This window comes from Pipra filicauda, unplaced genomic scaffold (genome assembly GCF_003945595.2).
Source record: "Pipra filicauda isolate LSUMZ 115617 unplaced genomic scaffold, ASM394559v2 scaffold755_size109291_pilon, whole genome shotgun sequence".
In the NCBI taxonomy this organism is placed as follows: Eukaryota; Metazoa; Chordata; class Aves; order Passeriformes; family Pipridae; genus Pipra; species Pipra filicauda.
Window position 1 is genome coordinate 32,698 of NW_024104926.1, and position 22,607 is coordinate 55,304.

The 22,607-nt window shown below is 56.7% G+C and overlaps 1 protein-coding gene across 1 annotated transcript in view; it reads right to left on the minus strand.

Moving 5' to 3' along the window:
• Positions 1 to 1,440: 1,440 nt before the first annotated feature.
• Positions 1,441 to 22,607, minus strand: part of LOC113987285 (zinc finger protein 850-like) — a gene marked incomplete at its 5' end in the record, with an annotated part of 61,752 nt that continues 40,585 nt past the window's right edge. Inside the window, 2 exons of the mRNA XM_039389652.1 lie at positions 1,441 to 2,245; positions 19,578 to 20,134. Of these exons, the coding sequence (XP_039245586.1) occupies positions 1,441 to 2,245; positions 19,578 to 20,134 (1,362 nt within the window). The remainder of the gene's footprint in view (positions 2,246 to 19,577; positions 20,135 to 22,607) is intronic.

Consider the following 22,607-nt stretch of genomic DNA (forward strand, 5'->3'; position numbering starts at 1 on the left):
GGTCGAGGTTGGGAATGGTTTGTCTCCCTTGGCAGGGAGGGTCAGTGCTCTTTGTCATTCTGACAGGACTGCCCAGGTCCCTGATTTTATCGTGGCCAAAATACTGGGCTTGGAAACCAAACCAGGAGCTGGCAGGTAACAGCAGCTTGAAAAATGGGCTGATGCCTAATTGATGTGGCAGAAGGAATGAAAGACTCGTGACAGCTAAATAAAAAATTGGGCTTTTCAGTGCCTACCTCAGGTTAGGATGACTGCCTGTGTCTTAGTGGAGGAAGATGTTCTTGTAACTTTATTGAAACTTGTTAGTAAAATGTGCCTGAATTCCTAAGGAAACAACCACTGTGAAATCTTTTAAACCAAATGGAGATTTCCAAAGTGTAGAAGTTGCTACTGATATTTTGGCCGTTCCTGTGGCATCTTTTTGGTGTATGAATAACTCTGAGAACAAGAATGTGTTCTTAATTAGAACACATTACCAGGTCTGTTTACTGCTAATTATTTTACAAGGTTGAGAGAAGAGTTTAAGATGAAAGTTGCGGGGTTACTTGCAAAGTTTTTGGTACAACCAATGCAGTTGAACCTGGTGGGGAAATTTGCCCTTAAAACTGGATTTGGCAGATCTCATGAGTGTCTAAGGCAGAGGCCAACCCAACTGGAAAGAGCCTTTCAAGGGTGACTCAGATGTAACTAAATTACCTTTTTGAGAGGTGGGGAAAGCTGATGTCAGGAATTAAATTTCCTTATGTTAAGCTTAGTAAAAATATAATAATACATAAATATTAAAATTATTTTAATGGTCTTATTTATGGGGTTTTCACTGTGCTTATGTTAGTACTTCTGAGTGTTTGATTGTGACAATAATGGACAGCTTTCTGTTGTTTTTTTTTTTTTATTTTTCATGTTTTGATACTTTGGTCAAGGCATTAACATTAAAAATCATTCAAAATTTTAATTCATCTTCAAACACCGAAATAGATTTGAAATGAGGTTAATGAGAACAGTGGGGGGAAAAAACCACCCGAACCCAAAACTAAAACAACCCCAAAACCTGTTCATTTTCCCATTGTATTTTAAACAGGGAAGTCTGTAGAGCAGCAGAAACAGGACACGTGGGCAGGTGTGAAAGTCAGACTGGGGCTTGTTGCACTGGTTCCAGTGCTCTTTGCTTCAGTGTAACTGGTCATTTTGAGATGAGACTGGGGAAACTGGGCTGCCAGGGCAGAGACCACTGGCTGGCCCCACTGGTTTTTGCTGGGCAGTGGGTAATTTGTGCCTCACTTGTCAGAATCAGCCCACGGTTATCAGGGAATGGGGTAGTGGTGAATTTGGCTTTCAGACTAAAATGAGGTTAAACTTACACATATTCAAAAGAATAAACTGATGTTGGAGTGCAGATACTCAAAATCGTGAAGACCTTTTGAAAACTTCTCTGCATGTCAGTCATACAGCCGAAGCTCTTCCTGCAGTTGGGGCACTCACAGGGCTTCCCTTACTGGTGGGTCCGTTGGTGTGGATGCGCTGGTGGGTGACGAGGTGAGCATTCTGCTTGAAGCCCTTCCCGCAGTCGGTGCAGCGGAAGGGCCTCTCATCCGTGTGCGTCCGCTCATGCCTGAGGAGATGTGAGCTGGTCTGAAACCTCTTCCCACATTTCCCACATGTGTAGGGCCGTTCCCTGGTGTGGATGCGTTGATGGGCGTGAAGATTGGAGCTGTCACTGAAGCTCTTTCCACATTCCCCACACGTGTAGGGCCGCTCCCCAGTGTGGATGCGCTGGTGGCTGAGGAGGCTGGAGCTGCAGTTGAAGCTCTTCCCACATTCCCCACATGTGTAGGGCAGTTCCTCAGTGTGGATGTGCTGGTGGGAGTGGAGGGTGGAGCTGTGTCTGAAACTCTTCCCACATTCCCCACACGTGTAGGGACGTTCCCCAGTGTGGATGCGCTGGTGGGTGAGGAGGTTGGAGTTGCAGTTGAAGCTCTTCCCACATTCCCCACACGTGTAGGGACGTTCCCCAGTGTGGATGCGCTGGTGGGTGCAGAGGTTGGAGCTGTCACTGAAGCCCTTCCCACATTCCCCACACGTGTAGGGCCATTCCCCACTGTGGATGCGCTGGTGTCGGATCAGCTTGGAGCTTTGCCTGAAGCTCTTCCCACATTCCCCACACGGGTAGGGCCGTTCTCCAGTGTGGATGTGCTGGTGAGTGAGGAGGGTGGTGCTCCTGCTGAAGCTCTTCCCACATTCCAAGCACCTGAAGGGCTTCCCCCTGCTGGGAGGCTGCTCAGGGACCACCTGGTCAGAGCTCCCGCTCAAGCTCCAGCCGCCTTCCCGGCACAGGCTGGCTCTTTCCTCCTCAGAGCACCCTGGGATGGCTTTGGAGCCCCTCCTGCGGGGGGATCTCCGGCCCGTTTCCTCCCCGCTGCCTTCCTGCGCCGGGGAGCCCTTCAAAACGGCCTCTCCCACCAGGGTCTCACGGGGGGATTTGTCCTCCGGGCTCTCCGTCCTCACCTCGGGGCCTGGGGCAGGAAGCAAGAAGGACAGGCAGGGGATTTGCCTCCGGCCCACAGGGAAGGCCAAGGACATCCCCCCAACTCCGACCCCGGCAGGACGGCGGCGCCAGCGGGGTTGTCCTGCAGCCGGGGCCATGCTCGGCTGACAGAGCCAGCACAACACCCGCCCAAAGGGACACTGACTTCCTCCTCACCTGCCTGGGGGGACCAAGGCATCTTCCTCTTCCTCGCAGCCTCCTCCTCCATCTGCCCAAGCTTTGGGAAGGACAAATCCTGATGGGGGGAAAAAAAGGGCTGAGCGCGTTGGCTTGGGGGTTCCTCCTGCCCAAGTCCATCTCTAGAACTCACCGGGCATCCTGTGTCCATAGAAACCTCCAAAACTCCAAGATTCAGCCCAGAAAAACTCAAGCCACCAACAAGATTCAGGTAAAACCCCCTCAGAAATAGCAAGAAAACCCTCACCACCCAAAACTGCAAAAAGTTGAGATTCAGCTAAAAAATACTCCAAAATATGAAGATTATCCCCCTCTCCCTCCCTGTAGCCCCCCTCTGCCACCCCTTTCCCACCCGCCCCCCAAACCCCAGCTCCCCCCAGCTCCCTTTGGGGGTGACCCACCGCCCCTCACGCTCCCTTTGGGGGTCCCACCCGCTCTTTTCGCTTCTCTCGCCCCTTTCCCATCGTGGCCGCTCCGCTCACCCGACAGCGGCAGGAAGGGCAGGGACAGGGGCGGAGCAGCAACAGCAACAGCAGGAGAACAATCGCCCCCCATCCCATGGATGCCCGGGAAGGTGGAACTCATCCCAAATATCCTGGAGGGGAGCGGGGGATCGTGACATACTGGGGCTGCCAGCACAGATTTCCCTGCACAGTCTGCAGTGAGTCAAGCTCTGGAGAGGAGATTGTGCCCCATGGATGGGATTGCAGAGGCTCCCTCAGGTCCCCAGCAGGAATCAGCAACCAGGAATAGACACAAAAGGCCCCCACAAAGATTTCGGGGGAGTGTCCTGTAGGGAGGGGACAGTGTCACCCCACCAGGGCAGGGCTGGCAAGTGGGAGGCTGCTCCAGGGGTCTGCAAGAGGCCTCGTGCTCTGCTCGGCCCCAGCACTGCCTGGTACCAACACCCCCGGCTGCCCCCGGCCCTGGGCAGCTCTGCTGCCACAGGCTGTGCCCTCACCGTGGCCCTGCAATGGCCCTGCCTGTCCCTCACCCGGGGCCCTGCCCGTGGCCCTGTCCCTTGGCTCTCTCTCTGCCAGCTCAGTGTGGGGCACACGGGCTGGGGGTCCCTCCCAAGCCCCCCGGGCAGCCGGCGTTGGCTGGGGGGATGTGAGGGCTGGGCCTGCTCAGCACAGCCCCGGCCTCGTGCCCAGCGCCTCTTTCCTGACCCACACAAGAGCTTCCCGGCCCCCCCAGGGCTCCCCTGCTGCTGCCTCTGCTCCTGGCCCTGCCTTTGCTGCTCCCTTGGCTGGGGCAGCGGCTGCAGGGGGGGATGGCAGCAGCTTCAGCTCCACGGCACTTCCTGGGGGGAGCTCAGCCCGGGGGGACGGGCAGGGACCTGATGGGGATGGACAGGGGCCCAGCAGGGACAGACAGGGCCTGCAGGGGAAGGCACAGGGACAACCTGGCCCCCCACACTGCCAGGGCTGTCTCTGCTCCTCCTTGCAGGCTCCGTGGCCAGGCACAGTTTGTGTTCCTGGGTGCCCACCATCTCAGCACTTGGAGACGCTCAAATCAGCGCCCGCAGCTCTGCAGCAAAGCCCCAGCTCACCTGGCACACAGGGGATGGACACAGCACCTGCTCGGGGATGGGCATTCACAGCTTCTGTTCTTCCCCACCACAGGGCTCTCCTTCCTCAGCAGCACCTCTGCCTTGCACTTATTCTCAGCCTCACCTCAGGGACAGCTCTGGGCTCACCTCCGCGCCACTTCTCAGCCTCACCTCAGGGCCTGGGCTCAAGGACAGGAACCTGCAGGGAGGGGACATCAGGTGCAAGCTCAGGGCTGCCTGCTTGCACTGCCCTCTGGGCTTCTTTCTCCTTCTACAACCAGCCCACAACTCAGCCTGCTTTTCTAACACCACACATTTACAGACTAACCTTGGAGATAGATATGGACAGACATCTCTATCACCCTGGGGATAGAGCCTCAAGCATGTGCTGCCATAGGAATGGGAATCAGAGAATCACAGAATCAGCCACGTTGGAAAAGATCTCCGAGATCATCAAGTCCAACCCTTGATCCAACCCCGCCGTGCTTCCCAGACCATGGCACTGAGGCCACATCCACTCTCACCTTCAACACCTCCAGGGACGCTGACTCCACCCCCTCCCTGCCCACCGCATTCCAAGGCCTGATTACTCTCTGGGGAAAAACTTGCTTCCCAATATCCAACCTAAACCTCCCCTGGCACAGCTCAAGACCCAGCCCTCTTGTCCTACTGCTGCTTCCTGGCACAACAGCCCCACCCCCACCTGGCTCCAACCTCCTGGCAGGGACTTGCAGAGAGTCAGGAGGTCTCCCCTGAGCCTCCTCTTCTCCAGCCTCAACACCCCCAGCTCCCTCAGCCTCTCCTCACACCACTTGTGCTCCACTCCCTTCCCCAGCCTCGCTGCTCTTCTCTGCACCTGCTCCAGCCCCTCCAGGGCCTTCCTCAACTCAGGGGCCCAGAGCTGGACACAGCACTCCAGGGGTGGCCTCACCAGCGCTCACTCCAGCCCAACAAGCACTTCCCTGCTCCTGCTGACACACTATCACTGAGCCAGGCCACCAGCCATTGGCCCTCTTGGCCACCTGGCCACACTCTGCCTCCTCTTCAGCTTCCTGTCCATCCCCACTCCCAGCTCCCTTTCTGCCTGCCTGCTCTCCAGACACTCTGGCCCCAGCCCGGGGGGCTGACGGGGCTTCTTGTGCCCAAAGGGCAGGACCCGGCCCTTGGCCTGCTGGAACCTCATCCCCTTGCAATCAGCCCATGGATCCAGCTGGGCCAGGTCCCTCTGCAGAGCCCTCCTGCCTTCCAGCACATCAACACACCCCCAGCTTGGGGTCACCTGCACATTTGCTGATGAACTGCCTGGTTCTGCAGCAGCTGCAGATGCTCAAGGGGCAGCAGGACCAAGTCAGGGACCTGAGGGGAGTCTGGGGGGCTTTGGGGTCCCGGAGGGTCCTGGGGGAGCTGGGGAGGGGCTTTGGGGATTGGGAGTACAAACCAGGACAGACCAGGACAGACCAGTACAGACCATGACAGACCAGTACCTCCTCACTGCTCCCCAGATCTCTCCTGGAGCTGGGCCACGTTGTCCTGGGACACCTGAGCCCCCCCCCAGTGCCCTCCCAGTACAGCCCAGTGCCCCCAGTACAGCCCACTGTGTTCCTGTCCCAGGGTGCTGGGTGATCCCTCTTTGGGGGTGTTAGGAGGGATTTGGGGGGGGGGGGGCTGGAGGAGATCTGGGGGGATCTGGGGCAATTGGATGGGAATTTAGGGGGTTTTGGGGTGCTCTGGGTGCATTTAGGGGAATTAAAATGGGTCTGGGGGGGATCAAAGTGATCTGTGGGGGGAGGGGATTAAAGGGAAGATGGAGGCTAAGGGACATTTAGGAGAGTTAAAGGGGCCTGAGGGGGAAGAAGAGGAGCTCCACCATGAACAGCTGAGTCCTAAGACCCCCCTGGTTTCCCCAAGACTTTCTTGGTGTCCCCAATTTTCCCCTTAACACCCTGAGACCCCCCTGGTGTTTCCAATGTTCCCAGCTCCTCCCCAGGGCCCCAATTCCACCCCCAGACACCCCCAATTCCACTGTCCACAAACCCCTCCCCACTGTCCCCAAACCCCATCCCTGATGTCCCCAACCCTCCATCTCACCCCAGGAGCCCCCTGGACCCTCTCACCCCAAAAACACCCCTCCTTCCCCCCACGCTCACAGAAAGGCCAAGGGCATCTGGGGACACACTGGGGACAGTTGGGGGGCTTTGTGGGGCACTGGGTGATTACTGGGGGATACTGGGACACACTGGGGGGAACCAGGGGGCACTGGGAGGGACTGGGGGGTTACTGAGGGACACTGGGAAGGCTCTGGGAGGGACCAGAGGTGAACTGGGGCACACTGGGGGACACTGGCAGAGAACTGGGGAGTTACTGGGGGATTACCAAGACACAAGGAGGGGACACTGAGAGGTTACCGGGCCATACTGGGGGTAACTGGGTGCTCCCCGGGATACATTGGGTGGTCACTAAGGGGTTACCGGGCCATACTGGGGATTACTGGCTGCTCACTTGGATACACTGGATGGTCACTGGGCTATACTGAGGGTCACTGGGAGGTTATTGGGATATACTGGGGGCACTGGGATCCCCTTACCCAGATGTAGTATATGTCCCCCCCTGGATTTTTGGGGGCATGCCTAGGACCCCTCCCCTGGGGGCTGGGGGACCCCCCAAACCCACTGCTGGGCTTTAGAGGACTCCACAAAATCCCCTCAAAACCCCCAAAATCCCCTCAGAAATCCACTCCAGGACCCATCGAAACCTCCTCAAGGACCCCCCAACTCGCTGAGGACACCTTATCCCCCCCCTCGGGCCCCCTAAACCCTTTAGTGACCCGCAAAAGCCACCTGGGATACCCCAAGCCCATTCAGGGATCCCCCAGTCCCTCTAAGGGAGCCTCAAAGCCGTCTGGAACCTGATAAACCCCTAGAGACCACAAAAACTGCTGCAAACGTCCCCGCAAAACCCACCCAGGACCCCCAAACCCCCTCAGAGATCCCCCAAGCCCACCTGTGACCCCCCAGTCTCCTCTGAAACCAAAAAGCCCTCAGGGACTCCCAAACCCCTTCAGGGACCTTCAACCTCCTCCCCCCCGAGTCCCCTCAGGACACCGAACCCCCTCAGGGACCCCTCAAAATCTCCTCGGGAACCCCCGAACTCCTCTGCTAAGCCCTCCCGAGCCCTCCAGCCTTTCCACCCCCAGCCGCGCTCCCCGCAGCCCCCGAGGGGATCCCCAGACCCCGCTCCCCCCGCAGACCCCCCCAGCTCACACACCCAAGCGCAGCTTTTCCCGGGGCCGCCGCCCCCGAATCCTCCACGCGCCAAAGATGGCGCCCTTCGCGCGCTTCGCATGGAGACACCCCCGCCGCAGCCAATCAGCGCGAGGCCACGCCCCCTTCCCGCCCTCCGCCCCGCCCCCGCCTCGCGCGAGGCACCCCGGGAGATTCCCCGGTCAGTGCCCGGGAACAGCCCCGGCAGCGCAGCCCCCGAGGGCACACGATGTGCTGGGGGCTGGAGAGGACCCTCCTCAGCCTGGGCAGCAGGGCTGCGGGGGGGGATTCCCTGACCCTCCCCAGATGGGCCCTTCCTGCCCAACAGCTCCTGCTCCAAAGGGCTCCCACACACCCTGGGCCACTTGTCCCACTTGGGCACTGGAGCTGCCCCAGGGCATCTCTGGGCAGTGGCCAGCTCTGGGACTGCTCTGGCAAGTCATGGCCTGAAGCCACGAGTGTGGAATTTAGGAGACACTTGAAACCTCTGCAGAACAGGACTCTTGATAATTGCTGAAGGCTTCCTGGCCAGCATTGCCAGACCTTTGATTTTTTTTTTTTTTTTAATCTCAACAATTTTTCTCCATTTGTTTCCATTGACAACACCTTCTATATATTGTATTAAGCTGATTCTTTCATTGTCTACATGAATAGTTCTGTGCAGCTACTTATCAAAGTAAATATCCCATCAGTGATTCAATTATGGAAACCTGGCTCAGAGGAAGCTCCTGATTTTTGGGGCACCTTTCATCTCTCTAATTTTGCCTCTTTTGTTCTTCCTCTCCCTATTTTTGTCTTGAAAAAGCTCTATTCATCCTCTGAGCTGTGCCCTGTGCCATGGGACAGGGGACAAATGCACCTTCCAGAGAAATCTGCCCCTCCTGCTCACAGAAGCCCTCTGAGTGCCCAGGTGAGATGGTGCCCAGGCTGCTTTGCTGGTGTGGAATGAAAGGGCCAGGCCAGAAAGGCAGAAGAGGGTGATGGAGGAGACAGGGCCATTTGCAGGGGATGTGTGCGAGGCTGGGGAGATGAATGTCCTGGGGCAGTGAAGGCTGTTCCTGGAGTCACCCCAGAAGTGTCAGGGCTCTGACAGGGCTCCAGAGGGCATCCTCAGTGCACCTCCTCCCTCCACTTTTGGGGGGTCCCACTCCCCTCCCACTCAGTTTGGGGTCCCACCACCCCTTCTGTCCCCTCTGACCCCCCTTTTCCCACTGACCATCCCTTTCCCACCCCCCGCTCACCCGACAGCTCCTCGCCCGCAGCCGGGGGGGCTCCCAGCACCACCAGTGCCCAGAGAAGTCCCCCCAGGGAAGGGGTTGGGTGGAGTCCTGGGTGGGCTTTGAGTATGTTTAGGCAGTCCTCCAGAGCCTGTGTGGAGGTTTAGGGGGTTCCCAGCACCTTTCAAAGTGTGCTGGGTGCCTTATTGAGGGGCAGTGCCCTCCCAGAGCCCCCCCAGAGCGGGCTGACAGGGGGGAACACAGGGGGGTCCCCATTCCCGATCCATCCCGGGGCCTGTTCTGCCCCCCCTCAAACTCGGCTCCACCCTTTGGGATTCCCCCAAGCCCCTTCCCCACTGCCCCGCAATAACCGGGACTGGGGAGAACTGGGAAGCTTTCCTGGGATCAGGAGTGGCAGCAGGGGAGGGGGGGACACACGACCCCCCCAAAATCCTCACAGGGACAGGGGGGGTCCAGGCTGGGCCCGAGGCCCCGGGGAGGGGCTGCGGCCGCCGCCGGCTCAGGAGCTCTGTGGGGAGAGAAAAGGGGGTGACACCGGGGTGGGGGGTCCCCGGGGGGGCACAGACGCTCTGGGGGGACACACGACCCCCTGGGACCCCCCTCACCTTCTGGCGCAGGTAGAAGCCGAGCCCCAGCGCCAGGGAGACGAAGGCCAAGAGGAAGCCCCCGGCCCCTCCTTGGCAGCAATTGCTGAGGCTGATGGAGCCCGGCAGGGCCGGGGCCGCCGGCGGTGTCCGATCCCGGCAGGAAGCGGGGAGGGCCCCGGGGAGCGGCGGCGGCGGGCGGGGCCCTGGGGGAGCCGCCCCGAGGGGTCCCCGCCGCCCGTGGCACTGAAGGAGCCGCCCCGGGACGGGCCCTGGCGGGGGTCGCCAGAGAGGGGGGGCGAGCTCGGAACGGAATCAGCTCCGGAGAATAAACCAAGGAAAACCAAAGGGCCGCGCCGGGGGAGTCTCCGCCGCCCCGGAGCTCAAAGAGCTGCCCCGCGGGACGGGCGAGGAGGGGCGGCGGTGAAACAGTCGCCCGGGGTGTGGCGAGGGAGGCGGGAATGGGATAAAAGAGAGAGAATAGAGAGAGAAATCGCTTTGTCTCCCCCGCCCCAACTCCCTTTTGTATACAGATAAAACCAGGGATCAACACCTGCTTCCCTTCCCCCTTTTCCCTCAGGGAACAAAAAACAAAAAAGAAAACCTTGGGAAAGAGGGGGAAAAGCCAACTGGAAAACTCTCTTGTCTGAGATAAGTTGTGCTGCCAAAGGAAACGCTGACTCCAGGGGTGCCCAAGAAGCAGCAGAGCCGACAGGGACAGGGGGGAGGCAGCGGGTCTGCTTGATTCCATGGAGTTCTGGGGAGTCACAGTGGCCCTTTGGTTCCATGAGGCTCCACAATGTCACCATGGCCCCTTGGCTCCGTGAGATTCCACACTGTCCCCACATTCCTTTGGTTCCATGGGGTCCTGCAGTGCCACAGTGCCACTTGATTGCACCAGGTTACACAGAATCCCAAGGGGCCCTTGATTTCAGGAGGTTCCACTCTGTCCCAGGGTCCCTTGGATTCCATGAGGCCCAGCAGTGTCTTAGTGGCTCCTTGACTCAAGGAGATTGTCCTGAGTCACAATGGCCCATTAAATTCCAGAGGTTCTGCAGTTTCCCAGGGTTTCTTTGTTTCCATGAGACCCTACAGTGTCACCATGGCCCCTTGGTTCCATGAGGTTCCAAAATGATTCAGCATTCAGCATTCCTGAGGCCCTGTATTGTCACAATGGCCCTTTTCATCCCATGAGCTTCCAAAATGTCTCAGGGTTCCTTCTGTTCCATGAGGCCCCAGATGCCACAGTGGCCCCCTAGTTCCAGGAGATTCCACAGTGGCCCTGTGTTCCTTTGGATCCATAAATCCTTGTAGTGACACAATGGTCCCTTGGTTCCAGGAGGTTCCAGAGCATCAGGATGGCCCCTTGTTTCCATGTGGTTCTCTAGTGTCACAATGGTCCCTGGATTTCCTGAGGCTCCACTGAGTCCCAGGTTCTTTTGGTCCCCGTGTCCCAGCAGCCCTTTGATTCCAGGAGGCTGCAGAGTGTCTGTGGATCCCTTCAGCTCCAGAATGCCCGGCAGTGTCAGAGTGGTCCCTGGAGTCCCTGGGGTTGCTCAGGGTCAGAATGGTGCCTTGACTGCACCAAGTTGCCCAGGATCCTCCTCTAAGGACCCCTGAGGGTGACTCTCAGCTGGGGCAGCTCTCAGGGCTGTGCACAGACAGCTCCCCTGACTCTTGGTGCCCGAGGCTGCTGCTGCCTGGCAGGGCTGGCACAGAGGTGACCTGGCAGCCCCTTGCCAACCCTGGGCCCCCTCGGCATCCTGAGGCACCGCTGACTCCTGCCAGGATCCCCCCCTTCCTCCTTCCCCCCCTTCCCACACTGACCGTGAGGCCACACGGTCTGGGACACCCCTGGGGTCAGTCAGGGTCACCTGTCCAGGCTGTGTCCCCTCCCTGCTCCTGGTGCCCCCTCAGTCCCCTCACTGGTGGGGTAGGATGAGGAGCAGGAAAGGCCTTGGCTCTGAGCAGGAACCAAACCTTCCTGGAATTCTCCCCCCTGTTCCCAGTCCAAATCCAAACCCAACCCCCGAGAAACCCCTGGGAGGAAAATTCACTCCCCTCCCAGCCCAAACCAGCCCCCCAAGTCCATCCCCCAGCATGGGGGGCCCACAGGGTTGGGACATCGGGATGGTTGCCATGGACCCCGATTGTAACAATGGTTCCTTATGATGATTTTTATGGCAACCAACCTTTCAATATGATTGTGGAATGGTTGCCATGAAAAATGACTCATGGAAGTGTCCATGAGAAGGTCCCTGGCAACAGGTTTCTTGATGGTTGCCATGGAAAATTACAGCAGCATTGGGTCTTCATGTGAGTTGTCATGGCAACTATCAGAGGAATGGGGCCTTCTGACGGTTGGCATGGCAACCTGCCTTAGCAATGGGACTTGAAATGGTTTCCATGACAGCTGACCATACCAGCAAGTGGAAATGTCCATGGCAACAGTCCCTGACAATGGGTTTCCATGACGATTGCCATGACAGCCCAGTCAAGCGCTGGTTGCCATGGAAACAGTCCCTGGCAAAGCATCTCTGTCCGGGTACCATGGCATTGGGCACCAGGAGTGACTAATGGTTGCCATGGCAACAGCATGGATCCAGAATTCCATGGCATAAGCCCATAGCAGCAGGCCCTAGTGGAGGTTTCTATGGCAACTGAGCATCACAACTAGTCTTAACCTTGGTTGCCATGGCAACACAGTTAGGAAGGGGTCCATTGACGGTTGCTGTGGTAACTGAGTGTACCAGGGTGAATTTATGCTGATATTTTTGGTCTGTGTTTGGCCCCAGCCACCCACAGTAGTTTATATTCTCCCTGCCAAGTTCACTGATAAACAGTGAATTTGTCCTTGGAGGGAGAACTTCTGTATAAACTGTTTTAATTGGTGTTCTGTGATTGGCCAATTGTCCTCCAAGGTCGCTTGAAGGAGAAAGTGATGAGGAGAGGAGGAAGGCTCCACCCCCAACTCAATTAGAAAAGACCCCCAAAACACACTGCGCATGCGTGAGGCGATTTCCAAAGTTCTCACACGTGCACAGAAGAGATGCACTGACATCCACCCAGGAGGTGGGACTGAGGGCCTCGGGCTGGGCAGTGCTGGCCACACCTGGGAGGTTGTGGTCACTCAGTTAGTTGTATAAAAACAGAAAGTGCTTTCTTGGAAGGGAGCTAACTTCACACCAAGGACAACATTGCCTTTTGGTGGGGGCGCCTGCCAGTTTGTGAACTTACTGACTCTCCAAGGATGCAGCTTCTGCTATGGGTAATTACAGGTATGCTAGGTCGGTAAGATAAATTTATGGACAACAGCTGGGTAACTGGGGAGGTCGTGCTGGGGGCTTCTTTCTCTTCTCCTTCCTCTCTTTTAGGTTTGTTTGTTTTGTTGGCCACCTCTTGGTAATAAATATTGGGTTTTGTTAAGCTTTTAGCAGTGTCATGGTTTCAAGTTTCAGTATACCTTAAACCCTCCCTAATACACCATGTGTGCCCGGTGACCATCCTCCGTGCGCTCTGCAGGGAAAAGCAAAGTTCCCGTGGCCGACCCCGCACACTTGGCACGGTCACGCTCAGAATTTGGCACAGAATTAATACTGGAGAAAAATGAGACCAGTGAAACATCCTGAGCTCAGGAGAACCTGACTGTGCTGGGGAATCAGAGCTTTCCCCATGGGAAATGAACTGCTCTGAAACAGTGGGAAGAAACCAGGAACAAAGGCTGAGTTCAAATGCTCCAGAGTAAATAACTCCTTCCTCACCAAAAGGTCTGAGCTCCCCTTAACTCATCTCTAGACATCCATGGAAATGAAACAGCCTGACCTTGAACCCAAGGGAAACAAAGACAAATTCCACGGCTTTAGCTGGAGCAAGGCTGGGGAGTGATGTGTCACTCCTCTATGACATCACATGCTACCCATGACATCACACCTCCCCTATGACATCACATCTTTCCTAGGACGTCACATTCATCATATGACATCACATCTCTCCTGTGATGCCATACCACCCTTGTGACATCACATCCTCCCCGTGAAATCACAGTTCCCCTATGACATCACAGCTCCCCTGTGACATCACATCCTCCCCTATGACATCAAAACCATCATATGACATAACATCCTCCCTGTGATATCACATCTTCTTTATGACATCACAGATGATGTCACATCCATCATACAACATCCCATCTCTCCTGTGATATCATATCATCCCTGTTACATCGTGTCCTCCCCTGTGACATCACATCAATCATATGACATCACATCTCCCCCATGACAACACATCCCTGTTGTGGTATCACGGTTCCTCTATGACATCACATCCATCATATCACATCACATCTCTCCAGTGATATCATATCATCCCTGTGACATCACTTCCTCCCCGTGACATCACATCTGCCCTATCACATCACACCTCCCCATGACATCACATCCTCCCTGTGGCATCACATCTCCCCTGTGATGTCACAACCATAATATGACATCACACATCACCTATGACATCACAACTCCCCTGTGACACCACATCCTTTCTGTGACATCAAACCTCCCTGTGACATCACATCTCCCCTATCACATCACATCCATCATATGACATCACATCTCTCCTGTGATCTCATATCAATTGTGTGACATCATATCCTCCCCGTGACATCACAACTCCCCTCTGACATCACACCTCCACTGTGACATCACATCTCCCCTATGACATCACAACTATATCATCCCTGTCATATCATATCATCCCTGTGATGTCACATCCTCCCCTGTGACATCACATCCTCCCCATGACATCACATCCTTCCTGTGACATCACATCTCCCCTATGACATCACATCCATCATATGACACCACACCTCTCCTGTGACATCATATCATCCCTGAGACATCACATCCTCCCCATGACATCACATCCTTCCTGTGACATAACATCTTACCGATGACATCACATCCTTCCTGTGACTTCACATCTCCTCTATGACATCACATCCATCATATGACATCACTTTTCTCCTGTGATATCATATCATCTCTGTGATGTCACGTCCTCCCCTGTAACATCATATCGTCCCTGTGAAATCACATCTCCCCTATGACATCACACCTGCCTGTGACATCACATCCTTCCTGTGAAATCACGTCTCCTGTGATATCATATCATCCCTTTGACATCACGCGCTTGCTTGTGACATCACATCTCCCTTGTGATATCACATCCTTGTTGTGACATCAGGGCTCCTCTATGACGTCACATCCATCATATGACATCACATCTCCCCTGTGACATCACATCCAGTGACATCCAGATCCATCCCAAGGCTCTGTCTGTGTGTGAGACAGGCAGAACCACAAATGCCTGCACAGCCCAGAGCAGTCAGTGTGGGGCTGTGCTTGCTGCTGCAGAGACCCCCAGGGAACAAACCCAGGCAGGAGTTTGGGGGGCTGTGTGTGTGTCCCTAAGGAGGACACTTGCCTTATTATTGCTTATTGTTTGTAATATCTTATAGATCTATCATACAACACCTAAGGATGGATTCTATAGAATATGTGCCATAGATATTTGGGTTGGGTCTGGCTGAGCTGCAGTTCAGTTCCCCACAGCAGCCCTCCCAGGGCTGGGCTTGGCATTGGCAGCTGGAAGGGGGTTGAGAACACCCCAGTGTTTTGGCCACTGCTGAGCACAGCACCAACACTGGGACATTCCTTCCTTAGCTGAGGGCAAGAGCCTGGCAGGGGACCCAAGTAGGCCAGCTGAGCCCAACTGAGCCAAGGGACATTGCAGCCCATGGGAGGTCAGCTCAGCTCTAAAAGCTGAGGCAGGGAGCAGGAGGGGGGCATTCATTGTCTGATGGCTGCCTGCTGAGGAACCGTCCCGCGGACCCAAGCCCTGCTCCTCGGGAGTGGCCGACCATGGCTGCTCATGGGAAGCAGAGAACAAACCCTGCTGTCTTTTGATTCTGTGTGCACAAGCTTCACATTAATTTTTGCTTTAAATAAACTGCCTTATCCCAACCCACTATTTTTTTTTTCCACCTTACTCTCTCCCCTGTCCTACGGAGTGATAGAGTGGCTCGGTGGGCACGTGGTGTCCAGTCAAAGTTAACCCACCACACACCTGAACACTTGCAGAGACTCCACCACCTCCCTGGGCTACTTGTTCCAATGCCTGAACACTCTCTCAGTGGAAAAAGGTTTCTTTAATATCTAATATGAACCTTGCCCAACACAATTTAAGGCCATTCCCTCACAACCTTTCACTGTAGCCTTGGCAGAAGAGACCAAGCCCCACCCCACTAAAACCTCCTTTCAGGTCATTGCAGAGAGCAATGAGGTCCCCCCTGAGCCTCCCCTTCTCCACACTCAACAAGCCCAGTTCCCTCAGCTGTCCCTCAGCAGACATGTTTTCCAGAGCCTTCCCAGCTCCGTTCCCTTCTCTGGACACGCTCCAGCCCCTCAAGGGCCTTTTGGCACTGAGGGGCCAGAACTGGACACAGCACTCCAGGTGGGGCCTCCCCAGTGCCCAGCACAGAGGGGCAATCAGTTCTCTGCTCCTGCTGGCCACACTCTTCTCCACAAAGGCCACCATGCCCTTGGCCTTCTTGCCCCCTGGGCACACTCTGCCTCATATCCAGCCCCTGTCAAGCAGCACCCCCAAGTCCCTTCCTGCTGAGCAGCTCTCCAGCCCCTCTGCCCCCAACCTGGAATGTTCCAGGGGGTTGTTGGGACCCAAGGGCAGGCCCTGACACTTGGCCTTATTGATCCAGCCTGTCCAGATCCCTCTGCAGAGCCTTCCTGCCCTCCAGCACATTCACACTCACACCAAACGTGGTGCTGTCCACGACTTTCCTGAGGGGGCACTCGATCCCCTGGCCCAGATCATCAATAATGATGTCAAACAGGAGCAGCCCCAACCCTGAGCCCTTGGGAACCCCACTAGTGACCAGCCCCACCTGGATTTCCTTCCATTCCCCACCACTCCCTGGGCCATCAGACACTTTGTCACCCAGCAAACAGGTCCCCGGGCAAGCCATGAGCAGCCAGTTTGTGCAGGAGATGCTGGGGGAGATGGTGCCAAAGGCCTTCTGGAATTCCACAGAGACACATCCCCAGCCTTTCCCTCAGCTGCTGAGTGGGTCCTTTGTCAGAGGAGATGAGGTTGGTCAGGCAGGACCTGCCTTTCCCAACCCCACGCTGGCTGGGCCTGATCCCCTGGTTGTCCTGCCCGTGCCATGGGATGGCACTGAGGAGGATCTGCTGCATGGACTTCCCCGGTCCTGAGGTCAATGGGACAGGCCAGGAGTTGCCCAGATCCTCCTTTTGGCCCTTCCTGGGGATGGGCATCCCATGTGCTTGTTGCCAGTCAGCTGAGACTTGTGCAGTTGTGCAGCACTGCTGGGCAATGAGTGAGAGTGGCTTGGCCAGCTCTTTCTCCAGCTCCCTCAGGACTCTTGGCTGCATCCCATGTGGACCCAGGCACTTGGGGGGGTCTCACTGGCAGAGCAGGTCACTGACCATTTCCTCCTGCATTGTGGGGGCTTCACTCAGCTCCCCATCACCAGCTTCCAGCCAAAGCCTGCCTGCCAGGTGTCCAAGGGGTCAGTTCTGCTGCCCCCTCCTTCCTTCCCCCACAATGGAAAACTCCCTCATTTTGGGTCCCTGTGCCCCAGACGGCTCCAACCACCACCTCACCCACCAGTCCCACAATCATGGAATGCTTTGGCTTGGGGGGCCTTAAAGAGCATCTCAGCACCCTCAGATTCAAGATTTCCTTCCTACTGCCTCCTGGAACTCTTCCCTCTATCCGTGTGAAGCCACTGCCCCTTGTCCTGTCACTCCAGGCCCTTGTCCAAAGTCTCTCTCCATCTTTCTGCTTGGCTCCCTTCAGGCACTGGAAGGCCACAATTAGGTCACTCCAAAGCCTTCTCTTCTCCAGCCTCAACAATCCCAATTCTCTCAGCCTTTCCTCACAGCAGAGCTGCTCCATCCCTCTGATCCTCTTGCTGCTCCCCTCTGCACTCGCTCCAGCAGGTCCATGTCCTTCCTGTGCTGGAGCCCAGAGCTGGAGGCAGCTCTGCAGGTGGGGCAGCATTACAGCCACGCATGTTCCAGCAAGGACATGGTGGAACCTCATGGAACCAAGGACCATTGGGACACTGCAGGGCCTTCTGGAGCCAAAGGAGCCCTGGGACAGTTGGGAATCTCATGGAATAAAGGTAGCACTGTCACCCTGGGAAAACTCCTGGAATTCAGGGCCCACTGTGACACTGCAGGTCCCCATGGAACAAAAGGAACCCTGGGACGCTGCAGAAACTCATGGAACCAAGGGACCATTGGGACATTGAGAGGGCTGATGGAATCAGGAGTCCATTGGGACAATCCAGGGCCTCATGAAATCAAAGGAATTCTGGGACACTGTCCAACCTCCTGGAACCAAGGGTTCCTGCTGACATGTGTGTCCTCCTGGAACCAAGGGAGCCCGGAGATATTTCTGAACCTCCCAGAATCCAGGGGCCATTGGGACCCTGCAGAACCTCCTGCATTCAAGTGCTCCTTGTGAAACTGCAGGCTCTCCTGGAACCCAAGGATTCCTGGAACACTGCAGAGCTCACGGAACCAAGGGGCCACTGTCCCACTGCAGCTCCTTCTGAAGCACAAGGGACCCTGGGACAACGGGAAATCTCCGAGAATCCAAATGGCATTTGGGGACTGCAGGGCCCCATGGAACTAAAGGAACCTTTGGAGACTGTGGAAGCTCATGGAATCCAGGGGCCATTGGGACATGTGGGGTCTCACGGAACCAAAGGAACCCTGAGAATTTCTGTGGGAACAAGTTAAGGCAGCAGCAGCTGCATTCAGTTAATCAGAATCCAAAAGGAGTGCTTTGGCCTTGACTGGTGTTTTCCATCCAGAGAGTGCTGTTTGCCAAAGTGGAAACCACTTGGAACGCTCTGCATGGCAGCCTGTGTTTTTCTCTGGTGGCTGAACACAGCCAGCACATGAGGGGAGGGGAATGTGTGGGATCAGGGCACTGCTTTGGGGCCATGCTGGGAATTCCAGTGGACTAAAAGACAAAGCCCAGGCGCTGTTTCCAAAGGAACCCCAATGAAAGGGGGACGCTGGAAAGATGGGAGGACAAGTCCCGCAATGGAACTCTGTGTGTGCAGCCTCATTTTCTCCTTCAGCGCCCACAGGAGAGGGGACAAAAAGTGGGGGTTGGGACCCCTAAACTGTTTGGGGGGGAAAATTGGAGATTGAGGGGAAAATGGGAAAGTGGGAGGAACAGGGAAAAGGGTGGAAAAGGGAGCGTGGTCTGGCCAGTCTGACGGTCTCATGAGGGTCTTTGGGCACAGAGGGGGTTGGAAATGGGGGGTGCCCCCTGAGCTCCCAACTTCCTGTGTGGTGCTGGGGGATGCTGGATCCAATCTCAGCCTTGGGTTATGCCAACACTTTCAGTTTACAGGAATTACAGAGGTGTGACTGAAGCACTTTTGTCCCCAGGTTTTAATGATGGCAAATCAGATCTCTTGATAGAAATGAATTATTTAGGGTTACAAATGATCAGACAAAAGATCTTCATCAGAAATATTTACTGCACAACAGAAACACTAAAACTACCAGGAGTACAGGATAAGATAGGACAGTGCTCTACACTAAAGCAATTGTTGAAGCAATTCTACTCAAGCTGGCACAAAAGCAATAATTCTTAATTAGAGATGGATGGAACTCCCGCAGACCAACACTCATGAGGAGATCTCTGCTCTCAACCTCCAGCAGTGACCTTGGAGGGTCCCCAGCCAGGGTAGGAATCTCCACACACACCCCCCACACAGGAAGGGTTCTGTTGGACTGGCCCTTTGTGGTCGAAAGGGATGGACTGACAGTCACTGGAGTCCAGGGGTTGCCTCACCATCAGGGGCTTCATTTGGGGTGGAAGCAGCGGCCGAAGCTCTTCCCGCAGTCGGGGCACTCACAGGATTTCCCTTACTGGTGGGTCCGTTGGTGTTTGGTCAAGGTAGAGCTGTGGGGGAAGCTCTTCCCACACTCCCCACACTTGTAGGGCCTCTCTCCAGTGTGGATGCGCCGGTGGGTGACGAGGTGGGAGTTCCGGTTGAAGCCCTTCCCGCAGTCGGTGCAGCGGAAGGGCCTCTCATCCGTGTGCGTCCGATGGTGCACGAGGAGACTGGAGCTGGTCTGAAACCCCTTCCCACATTCCAAGCACTTGTAGGGCCGTTCCCCAGTGTGGATGCGTCTGTGGGTGATGAGGTTGGAGCTGTTCCTAAAGCTCTTCCCACATTCCTCACAGAGGTAGGGACTTTCCCCGGTGTGGATGTGCTGGTGTTGGATCAGGCTGGAGCTTTTCCTAAAGCTCTTCCCACATTCCTCACATGTGTAGGGCCGTTCCCCAGTGTGGATGTGTTGGTGGGTGCGGAGGCTGCAGTTGTCTCTGAAGCTCTTCCCACATTCCCCACACGTGTAGGGCCGTTCCCCAGTGTGGATGTGCAGGTGTCGGATCAGGCTGCAGCTGTCCCTAAAGCTCTTCCCACATTCCCCACACGTGTAGGGCCGTTCCCCAGTGTGGATGTGCAGGTGTCGAATCAGGTTGAAGCTGTCACTGAAGCTCTTTCCACAATCATTACACACGTAGGGCCATTCCCCAGTGTGGATGCACTGGTGTTTGAACAGGTGAGAGCTCTGGTTGAAGCTCTTCCCACATTCCCCACACATGTAGGGCCGTTCCCCAGTGTGGATATGCTGGTGTCGGATCAGGTGGGAGTTGTTCTTGAAGCTCTTCCAACATTCCAAGCACCTGAGGGGCTTCTCCCTGCTGGGAGGCTGATCAGGGTCCACCAGGTTGGAGCTCCAGCTCAAGCTCCGGCCGCCTTCCCGGCACAGGCTGGCTCTTTCCTCCTCAGAGCACCCTGGGATGGCTTTGGAGCCCCTCCTGCGGGGGGATCTCCGGCCCTTTTCCTCCCCGCTGCCTTCCTGCGCCGGGGAGCCCTTCAAAACGGCCTCTCCCACCAGGGTCTCACGGGGGGATTTGTCCTCCGGGCTCTCCCTCCTCACCTCGGGGCCTGGGGCAGGAAGCAAGAAGGACAGGCAGGGGATTTGCCTCCGGCCCACAGGGAAGGCCAAGGACATCCCCCCAACTCCGGCCCCGGCAGGACGGCGGCGCCAGCGGGGTTGTCCTGCAGCCGGGGCCATGCTCGGCTGACAGAGCCAGCACAACACCCGCCCAAAGGGACACTGACTTCCTCCTCACCTGCCTGGGGGGACCAAGGCATCTTCCTCTTCCTCGCAGCCTCCTCCTGCACTCGCCCAAGCTTTGGGAAGGACAAATCCTGATGGGGGGAAAACAAGGGGTGAGTGCGTTGGCTTGGGGGTTCCTCCTGCCCAAGTCCATCTCTAGAACTCACCGGGCATCCTGTGACCATAAAAACCTCCAAAACACCAAGATCCAGCTCAGAAAAACCCAAACCACTGACATTCAGGCAAAAAACTTTCAGAAATAGCAAGAAGACCCTTAGTCCCTCAAACTGCAAAAAGTTGAAATTCAGCTAAAAATACTCCAAAATATGAAGATTAGCCCAAAATAATTCTCCCAGAAGTTCCCCCTCTCTGGTCTGTCCCCTCTGGGGTTCAGAGGATCTCTCCTGTCTGAGATGCTGGGGGTCCCACTTAGGGATGCTGGGAGTGTTGGGGGTCCCAAGGGTTCCTTCTCCTCTGACTCTCGCCTTACAGGTGCCATGTTCCCAGACATTTCCCCTCTCCAGGTTCTCCACTGTGTTGTCCCAGGGAAACCAGAGGTCCCTCCTGTCCAGGTTTCCCCTTCTCCACTCCCCGGTTTCAGGCTCCTGGGTCGCTTCTCTCGCCCCTTTCCCATCGTGGCCGCTCCAATCACCCAACAGCGGCAGGAAGGGCAGGGACAGGGGCGGAGCAGCAACAGCAACAGCAGGAAAACAAGCACCTTCCCCCCCATCCCGCGGGTACCTGGGAAGGGGAACTTGTCCCAAATATCCTGGGGAGAGTGCGGGGGTCGTGACATACTCGGGCTGCCAGCACAGATTTCCCTGCACAGTCTGCAGTGAGTCAAGCTCTGCAGAGGAGATTGTGCCCCATGGATGGGATTGCAGAGGGGCCCTCAGGTCCCCAGCAGGAATCAGCAACCAGGAATAGACACAAAAGGCCCCCCCGAAGATTTCGGGGGGAGTGTCCTGTAGGGAGGGGACAGTGTCACCCCACCAGGGCAGGGCTGGCAAGTGGGAGGCTGCTCCAGGGGTCTGCAAGAGGCCTCGTGCTCTGCTCAGCCCCAGCACTGGCTGGTACCAACACCCCCGGCTGCCCCCGGCCCTGGGCAGCTCTGCTGCCACAGGCTGTGCCCTCACCGTGGCCCTGCAATGGCCCTGCCTGTCCCTCACCCGGGGCCCTGCCCGTGGCCCTGTCCCTTGGCTCTCTCTCTGCCAGCTCAGTGTGGGGCACACGGGCTGGGGGTCCCTCCCAAGCCCCCCGGGCAGCCGGCGTTGGCTGGGGGGATGTGAGGGCTGGGCCTGCTCAGCACAGCCCCGGCCTCGTGCCCAGCGCCTCTTTCCTGACCCACACAAGACCTTCCCGGCCCCCCCAGGGCTCCCCTGCTGCTGCCTCTGCTCCTGGCCCTGCCTTTGCTGCTCCCTTGGCTGGGGCAGCGGCTGCAGGGGGGGATGGCAGCAGCTTCAGCTCCACGGCACTTCCTGGGGGGAGCTCAGCCCGGGGGGACGGGCAGGGACCTGATGGGGATGGACAGGGGCCCAGCAGGGACAGACAGGGCCTGCAGGGGAAGGCACAGGGACAACCTGGCCCCCCACACTGCCAGGGCTGTCTCTGCTCCTCCTTGCAGGCTCCGTGGCCAGGCACAGTTTGTGTTCCTGGGTGCCCACCATCTCAGCACTTGGAGACGCTCAAATCAGCGCCCGCAGCTCTGCAGCAAAGCCCCAGCTCACCTGGCACACAGGGGATGGACACAGCACCTGCTCGGGGATGGGCAGTCACAGCTTCTGTCTCTTCCCCACCACAGGGCTCTCCTTCCTCAGCAGCACCTCTGCCTTGCACTTATTCTCAGCCTCACCTCAGGGACAGCTCTGGGCTCACCTCCGCGCCACTTCTCAGCCTCACCTCAGGGCCTGGGCTCAAGGACAGGAACCTGCAGGGAGGGGACATCAGGTGCAAGCTCAGGGCTGCCTGCTTGCACTGGCCTCTGGGCTTCTTTCTCCTTCTA